Source organism: Macrobrachium rosenbergii, chromosome 12 (assembly GCF_040412425.1).
Source record: "Macrobrachium rosenbergii isolate ZJJX-2024 chromosome 12, ASM4041242v1, whole genome shotgun sequence".
Classification (NCBI taxonomy): domain Eukaryota; kingdom Metazoa; phylum Arthropoda; class Malacostraca; order Decapoda; family Palaemonidae; genus Macrobrachium; species Macrobrachium rosenbergii.
In genome coordinates, this window is record NC_089752.1 from 40,644,337 (window position 1) to 40,653,861 (window position 9,525).

The following is a 9,525-nucleotide window of genomic DNA, read 5'->3' on the forward strand; positions in this document are numbered from 1 at the left end:
TTTTCCGAATTTTCTTGTAATCAAGAAATAGAACCGAGTCTCTGACTGTCAGGAGGGACGAAAGCTGGGCGTTGGCTTCGAAATTTGATAAGGCAAGATGGAAATTGCTCCGCTAATATTACTACTGGTGTTTGAGAGCAATTCTGATCATCCGATATCGTGATTTAGTTTAAACATTTTTATTCGGTAATCTGTGCTAGGTGCTGTTTGTCTTTATATTTGCGCTACTAAAATGTATTTTTCTTAAATTAGCCTTATGCTTTCGTCTGGCAGATGCTATGCTGATGATATAATTAATATCCTTTTTTATGGTCCAAATGCTTTATAGCACAAGTTAATATATTGGTAGGTAAAATCATTCAACAATTGGCCCTCGAGATTTCACTTATACATCCATGTATGTATATCTTTGTAACGAAGCAGCTCATTCGGATGCAGGTATGCGATTCCATCATCACCGGATCTCGTCGCGTTAATAAAAAATTTCATCAGAAATTGAATCCTTAAAAAATGCGACGTTAACTTTAACCAACGAGACGTGAGCCGGCGCTTTTTATTCTGAATTCTCCCAGAACTGGATATCCCTCCATTTTGATTCCTCCCAAATACGCTGTTCACCATCTTTATATCTCCGTAGGGGGTTAGTGCTGTCAGTGCACCTCATGCGGTGCAATGTAGGCATTATTTAAGGGTCTTTGCAGCGTCCCTTCGGCTCCTAGCTTAAACTGCTTTCATTCCTGTTACTGTAACTCCGTTCAAATTCTTTTTCTTCCATCTTACTGTCCACCCTCTCCTGACAATTGATTCGTAGTGCAACTGCGAGGTTTTCCTCCTGTTACACCTTTCAAACTTTTACTGTCAATTTCCGTTTCAGCGCTGAATGGCCTTAGTTGCCCCAGTACTTGGCATGTATGCCTAAAATCTAATCTATAAATGAATCAGTCAGCCATCTTTTTATGATGCTTCTTATAACTTCAGCAGATTTTTTTTTTTTCTTTTTTTGGTTGAGGGACTCGTATAGAAATGAATGCATGAATCCCAACCGTCGATTTATGCATTTCTCATTCAGCGTTGTGATCCACTGTCGATGGTATATGAGAAAAAGATGCTGTTGTATACTCCTTACATTTTGTCTCTCACCCACATCTTACCGCCGATCTTTATCTCAACTGTTCATCAGAAAGGTGCCTCTCCTATTTCAAGTATTTAATGTTCTTCTTTGTAATAACTTGGTAGTGCGCCATTCCTTTCAAAGCCTCCCCTCCACTTTACACACACACACACACACACACACACACACACACACATACACATACACATCCCCTTGCTTAGTCCCTGCTCTTGTCTGGCTCAACCACCTAATCATTGGCAAATCCTTTTGGTTGCAACTGTTTGAAATGGAAGGAAATGCAACGCCTTTGTGGATTCAGCGATCCTTCTCACACATTCGCGCATTTCAGCGAAAATGCATAACAGAACTTACATCTAGCTGGGTCATTTGCGATCCTCAGCGTGGTGGGGATTGGGTTTTCGATGTTTTGTCATATTTTCTTGCCTTTGTTATTGATGTATCGAACGATATTCTCTTCTCTTCATTCTTCCTTTTTGTATGTATTAGAAGTGGCAGTTGCTTAGCGTGATTCTGTGTCCAAAACTATCAAGTACTTATTGAAAAGGTTAAAATCGTGCTTTGTTTAGTGCGAAAAGTTTGCGCGCTCTCTCTCGCGCAAACACACTCATTTGAAGATTTCATGCTATTATGTCACTTATATCGAAATTTGTGTTGCAGTATTTTCTGGAAAACTATTTTCATTTAAGAGATTTCTAATTTCTGTGTTTTAACGTGTGTTATTTTGTCAAAAATCGTTTCATTTGGAACTTTTCAGAGAGTCTGTCTATATATCTATCGGTTTATGTGAGTAACGTAAGGTATGTTATAATGATCAAACAATTCGTAAGTAAGTTGTAATTATGTAAACTCTTTTTTGTAGCTGTACATGTATATAATACTCGCTAGCTGCTCTTCTAATCATTGTCATAAAACTCCATCCGGCAATGCATTGTTCTTCTGCAAAACTTCCCTTCTGCCGTTTTCATTCTGAATTTTTGTTATGAAATCGTTTTTTATTTTTCTTTAACTCCCATAACCCATTTTTCGATGAATTCATTAATCTATGCAAGTGATCTTCCAAGGAATAATACAATGGTTATTATGGGTGATCTGGGAAAAGCTTTTTGATACCATTTAAAAAGAGAACCCTCTCTCTCTCTCTCTCTCTCTCTCTCTCTCTCTCTCTCTCTCTCTCTCTCTCTCTCTATATATATATATATATATATATATATATATATATATATATATATATATATATATATATATATATATATATATATATATATATATATATATATATATATATATATATATATATATATATATATATATATATATATATATATATATATATATATATATATATATATATATATATTCCGATAATGACTAAGTCAACTCATAATTTCTTGAATAAGAGAAATTGTTGGAGAATTTAGTATCAGTGAAGGTAATCTAGATTCTAAAAGCAACGGAGGAAATGGAACCAGATGAAATCGTCTTTGCTCTGGCAAATTCGTTTTCTTGTTTTCTTTTTGTCTTTTATATTTTCGTTCATGTGGATCCGTTCTGCATCGGGAAAGTGGTTCTGAAAGTCCACGAATTTGAAAGGTCATCAGTCCATCAGGCCTTTTTGCGCAAAGAGTTTTTTCATCTTGGTATTCCGTAGGGTCTCGTATTTTCATGACTAAATTTTCGGTGATCGTTTATGCGTTTATTTATTTTCATTTTATGGACCAGAAGAAATGCGAACGCAGACACTTAGACAAAGTTCGGAAAATGCTGGTCTCGAAAATTGCTTCGTTGTCGAAGGCAACTTTTATTTTGTCTTTTTTCGCATTTATGGATATTGCAATTGTTTCTCAGTTTCGTGTGGTGGGAATATTTCCTATCCGTTTTTATGCTAAGAATTCTCGTTTCTGTCAAGTTTTTCTAAACTTTCTTACATTTTATATGATACTGCTAGAGTAAGAAAAATAAATCAAGCCTAACTAAAACTTTTCTTGGAACTTTATCATTACTAAAGACTTTTTAGTTTTCTGTAAAAGAAAACTATTGAGATGTCAATTTGTATGTCAGCCGTCAGATCTCAAAAACTGCTGAGGCTAGAGGGCTGCAAGTTGGTATGTTGATCATCCACCCTCCATCCATCAAACATAGCAAATTGCAGCCCTCTAGCCTCAGTAGTGTATATTTTATTTAAGGTTAAAGTTAATCATGATCGTACATCTGGCACCGCTACAGGTTCCAAGAACACAGGCCACCAACGGGCCGTGGCCGAAAGTTTCATGGGCCGCGGCTGAGAGTTTGATGGGCCTTGGCTGAGAGTTTCATACAGCATTATACGCTGCACAGAAAACTTCATTGCGCCGAAGAAATTTCTGGCGTTTTTTACTTGAAAGTGTTGCCAGTGGACGTCCTCCGACTCTTCGAGAGAAAATCGAACTGAAGGCTTGCATTATAACGAGTATCTCGGGAACATAGAGAGATGCTTCTCCTCACTGGGTACCTAGCTGCGTTGCCTCGTCCTTGGCCACATTTTCACTTAATCCTGCCAGTATTTTAGTCCCTGTTATTATTGGACTGCTTTCATGATACTACATTTTATTTATTAGTTTGTGTTCCCTCTATCCCTCTCAGAGGTCTCTAATCCACTCTCCAGTTTTAGCCCAGGAGCATTAGGGTTAAACGTGGAAAAAAAATGTAGAAAGCTGAATTTTTGCACAGAGCGTCTTTGAGACCTATCAAGTCAAAATATCCAAAGTCTCCAAAATTTCTCCTTGTGCTTTCCGCGCATTAGCCATAAATCCAAGATGGCCGCCATCGTGCATGACGAAACTACAAATATTTCAATTAACATGGTTTATAGGATTGAAGTACCTCTTTTCATATGTTTTTTTGGATGATAGATCCAAAAATAGCCTTATTATTGTGTTTTGGGCTTATCTGAAGGCTTCAGAAGGAAAATGTTTACCAATGCTGACCAGGGTCATTCAACGAAAAACGTCAACCCTTAGTGTGAATCTCAGAATTGATTCAAAATATATGATTTAAGGGAAAATTTAAGGGTAAACCCAAAATTTTACAAATGTAGATATATTTACTCTCTGTAGAATTTTTTTCCTTTATCCTGTAGTGATTGGAGTTGGATGTACAATTTACCATAACTTCACATCAATTACCATTCTCAGGACATACTCTACTAGGTTTCTCTTTCTTCCAGAATGTATGCTGTTTGACATAAATAATATGAAAAGATGTACTAGTATTAAGTTGGAATTTATCTATAAGTGGGTTAGTGCTATTTCCTGGATTTTCTACAAGAATATTTGTCCATCAAAGAACGAACAGTATTCCTAGGATTGTATTCTGACTTAGTAAGTATTATCGATTTTTTCCATGCCTTTTGTGGGTGTATACTACATTTTTTCCTTTTTCCTTTGGTTGATTGGGTTGGATGTACTAATTCATCATGCATTCACAATAATTACCATTCTCAGGACATACTCTACTAGGTTTTTTCTTTCTTACAGAATGCATGCTGTTTGACATAGATTATATGAATAGATGTATATGATGGAATTTGTCTATCAGTCGGTTAATGCTATATCCTGGATTTTTTACAAGGATATTTGTCCATCACAGAAAGAACAGTATTCTTAGGATTGTATTCTGACTTAGTAAGTATTATTGATTTTTCCATGCCTGCTACGTGTCTTCACTACAGTTTTTTTTTTTTTCCTTTGGTTGTTGGGGTTGGGTGTATTAACAATCATACATTCACAATAATTACCGTTCTCCAGACATGTCATACTAGGTTTCTCCTTTTTTTCCAGAATGCATGCTGTTTGACATTAAGGTGTTTAGGATTTAAGCTTAAGAGCAGTTGCTATTCAACTTCAGAGACATATTAGGATATTTGATGGTAACAATAATTAAAGATCAAGATGGCATCTCAGGAACAGTGTGATATTTGTTTTTTTGTGATAAAGCAATTACTTCTGATTTTACCACTATAACTGAAAGAGGAATAACTAGCATTATTCAAATAAGTTCTGATTTAAAGGATGGACTCCATGAAAAATTGACTCATCTGGCCTGCCCAATTCCTGTTCATTTTTCATGTAAAAAGCAATACACTATGCCATCAAGTATAAAGAAAAGGAAAAGAGTGTTGACTGAATCACTACCTGATGATAATTGGAAACTACAGCGTCGCTCTCACGTGTCTCCATTCAATATTAAAGAGGATTGTCTTTACTGTGGCAGGTTTCTAGGTAAAAGCACAAAACTTCCCTCACAAAGGCGGGGTCAATCTCATAATGCTGCAACTAAAGAGTTATTAGCTTCTGTTTCTGCAAAATCACTGGAGCGAGCAGACAGTTGGGGAGAGGCTGTGCATATCAGAATTCAAAATATAGGGGATCTTGTTGCTGCTGAAGCTAAATACCACCATGACTGCCAGGTTAGATTCTACAGTGGAAAGCAACAGCTACCGAACATAAAGTCAAAGGGACGGCCTTCTGGTACAGTTAATACTGAGAAAAATGATGCTTTCCATAAATTGTGTGATCATATTGACAACAATAACCTTCATCAATATTCAATCAGTGATTTGATATCTCTATTAAAGAAATATTCAGATGAAGGGGACTATTATACAGCAAAACATTTGAAGGTACGATTGCAAGAGCATTACAGAGATAACTTAATCATTACAAGTGAATATGGTAAAGAAACTATATACACTTTTCTTAATCATGGGAATGCTATTCTCAGAGACAGATATAAAGCAACAGGTCTCTCAGCAGAGGATATTGTTGATTTTGCAGCAACTCTCATTGACGATCAAATACGATCTTTTGTTTATAATTCAACACAGTATCCAAAATTCTCTGACTTGGAAAATAGCGAAACAATGGTTTCAGGACTTCTAATTAGATTCTTGAGTCGACTAACCAAAAGCAAACGTCGACAGTTAGGAATAGCTCACAGTATTACTGCTGCAGCTCGGCCCAGATCATTTGTATCCCCTATCTTATTAGCAATATCAGTTTATATCAACTCTAAGATGGAATCACGTGAGTTGATTGATTTGCTTAGTTCCCTTGGCTTTGCAGATGATTATCGAGAGGTTCAGAGACTTTATGATGCAGTTGTTCCAACTGATGAGCCAATCTATGAATGGACAGATTCACTTGTTAATTTTGTGTTTGACAATGCCGATGTTGACATCCGCACATTAACAGGGCATGGAACTTGGCATGCTATGGGCGGTATAGTTGGGATCACCCTTGTGGCACTTACGTTGAACCAGTGATTAACCGCTCCACAAAGTTGAGACCAGCCACTGATATTGGAAAGCATGCAGAGATACCTTTGAAGAAATGGAGAAAACCTTCAGAGCCAGGTATGAAAAACGTTATTATTAGTCCACTGAAACTTATATACCCCAATATCCAAAGTTTGAAATTGGCTACATACCTGGACAATTTGTGGATGGCTAGTTATATTATGTTTGACCCAACTGAGTGCCCTCTGTGGAGTGGATTTAATCAAGCAGTTGTCACTCAAGGGTTATATGACATAAGTCGCATTGAGATTTTACCCTTCCTCAACCATAACCCAAACCATGTAGACACAATCTATTCTGCTCTTTCCTATGCACAATATCTTGCAGAGAAATATCAGCTGGGTATTTGCCCTGTTACTTTTGATCAACCACTTTATATCAAAGCAGCAGAAATAGTTCAGTCAACACCTCACCTTAATAAGCTCATCATAAGATTAGGAGGCTTCCACTTGGTTATGTTTTATATGGGAGCAATTGGTAACATCATGAGTGGTAGTGGACTCCAAGAACAATGGAACACCGTGTATGCAATGAATTCAACCAAACATATGTTAACTGGTCATGCATATGCACTTGCTCTCAGGGCACACATGCTCTCTGCTGCTTCGATAGTTTCCCTTATGCTAGATACTCCAAACTCATTAAATGGAGTTGCCGAAGAAAGCTTACGAGATTTACACTAAGTCCTGTTCTTACTGACAGGTCTGTTGCCTCAGAATCTGTTTTATTGATTGTTTCTTGTGGGTGCAAAATCAATTGTGGTAAGAGGTGTAAATGCCATAGAGCAAGACTTTATTGTACTCCTATGTGTTCTTCTTGCATTGGCCAAACTTGTACAAATGTCCCTGAACTAGATGGAGTAGATATTGAATAAATTTGCAGTTTTTGTCATAGGAAGGAAATAGTATTTGATGAGTGTAAAACTTTGATTCTGACATTTGAAATATTTTCCTGCACTGACATTAAACAATTTTGGTAATTTTTTTTTTTCTAAGCAAAGGTTGCTATTGTCATCTGTTTGTTAAATGCTGAAAGGATTTTGCAGCAAAAATTGATATCACTTGGTAACTTTTAAATGTGCCACGATTTGAAGATCTGTTCATTCAACAATGATTTTACTGTCTAAGAGTTTCATGGATTTGCTTTTGTGTATTAATCTTATATCTTTAGTTTTTCACCAGGTTGTTAAATTATCTGAAATTACTATATATCTATTATTATTGAAATCTATAATATGAAGATTAAGACTGTAAATGTATCTGTCACTTTTTTTAGAGAATTTCACAATAAAACGTAAACACGAATCAATACAATTAATAGCCCTTACCTAATTTTTCAAATTTGTATCTCTATATTGGTCTAAAAAGAATAAGTAATGCCAGAAAACTACTTATCAGGCCCAAAATCATACTATTTGGTGTATTATATGCCTATATAATGTTTACATAAATATTCGATACTTTATGCCAGGCATGATGGCAGCCATTTTGAATTTGGCTCTCACGCGGAAAGCACAAGGAGAAATTTTGGAGACTTTGGTGTTTCTAGCTCTACAGACCTCTAACTACCACTGGACAAAAATTCAGCTTTCTACATTTTTTTTCCAGGTTGACCCCAATTTTGACCTAATGCTCCTGGGCTATTTCTCCTCATCCCATTATTCCGCGACCCATTACATCTCTAATCAAGGACCCATGCCCTTAATTGCTTCCTATACACGTCAATCCTTCATCATCCTATTGGCAAGAGAGACATCGTTTGGGCGCCCATTTCCAGCTCTAGTTGACCCCTGGGACGTATTTAATTGCTTCCTACAACATTTGGGAAGGATTTCAAGCAACTTTCCTTCCTCCCATTTTCCCATTAACCCCTTCCCTTCCTCGCCACCTTGCTACTGTACCTCCTGAATATATATACATGACCCTTTATATTCCAAGGATCTCTTGTAATAATATTGCAAAAGAGCTGTAAAGCACACAGGCAAAGTTAACACAGTTAAATTCCAGTAGATATTCCGCAATTTCATTTATGTATGACGATACATCTTTGGCAGTGGTCCAAGTCAAATATCGTACGCTGTCATGACTAATGGCAATCACGAAATTCGTCAGTATTAAAAACTTTTGTAATAATTTAATTTGTTATCTCATTCCTTTTGTCTGCCTATACTTGGAGGCACAGTTATTAAGACAATTCTGCTTTGTGTTAAGTCAGTGAATCGATGTAGTCGTCAACTTCTGTTTCTTGCCGGCAGTTAAAGTAACAAAAATCCACAAACCGGAAGTGCTACATGAGCTATGTCCCGCAGAGTGGTAGTGCCGTCAGTGCACCTCATGCGGTGCACTGTAGGTATTACTTACGGTTCTTTGCAGCGTCCCTTCGGCCCCAAGCTGCAGCCTCTTTCATTCCTTGTACTGCACCTCCGCTCATATGCTCTTTCTTCTAGCTGCCTTTCTATTCTCTCTAACAATTGCTTCATAGTGCAACTGCGAGGTTTTCCTCCTGTTACAGCTTTCAAATCTTCTTACTGTTAATTTCCCTTTCAGCGCTGTATGACCTCATAGGTCTCAGCTCTTGGCCTTTGGCCTAAATTCTATATTCCATATCAACTATAGATATCCAGTTCTTTTGATGATAACTAGAATCTCTATCAGTCCGGTGTCGCCCCTTATAAATGAGGAAAATTAGTATGGCGGAGAAAAAATTCACCTCAAGTCCATAATTCAAGCAGAAAAAAAAAACTATACGAAACAGTAAATATAGTCTCTGATAAACAAGTGTCTGTTCTTTCCATAACTCTGTAGATATTTTATATGTTTTACAATTTCTGTTGTTTTTTTTCCAAAATGTAGACGTTATTGTTTCTTCAAAGTATTAGAAAATGTGAATTCCTATTACATATTTCCTATATCAAAATATTCTTCGACCTTCTTAACAGATATGTGGCTAATCAATATTTTTAGCCTCTATGTCAGATTGCTTTCGGAGGTTTTACAGTGGATTTCATGAAATGTTTCGTTTTTGATACGTGTAGTCATAGTTATATGGACGTGTATTTACT

At 36.6% G+C, this 9,525-nt stretch overlaps 1 protein-coding gene across 1 annotated transcript; it reads left to right on the forward strand.

Annotated features, from left to right (window-relative positions):
• The first annotated feature begins 3,782 nt into the window (after positions 1–3,782).
• Positions 3,783–7,768, forward strand: LOC136843639 (uncharacterized). Its single transcript, XM_067112180.1, has 2 exons — positions 3,783–4,488; positions 4,645–7,768. The coding sequence occupies exon 2, from the start codon at positions 5,253–5,255 to the stop codon at positions 6,429–6,431; it is 1,179 nt and encodes a 392-aa protein (XP_066968281.1). The 5' UTR covers positions 3,783–4,488; positions 4,645–5,252; the 3' UTR covers positions 6,432–7,768.
• The last annotated feature ends 1,757 nt before the right edge of the window (positions 7,769–9,525 follow it).

Bases quoted from the DNA above. Each gene is read 5' to 3' on its own strand.
- LOC136843639 (XM_067112180.1), top strand. From the start codon at position 5,253: ATGCCATCAAGTATAAAGAAAAGGAAAAGAGTGTTGACTGAATCACTA.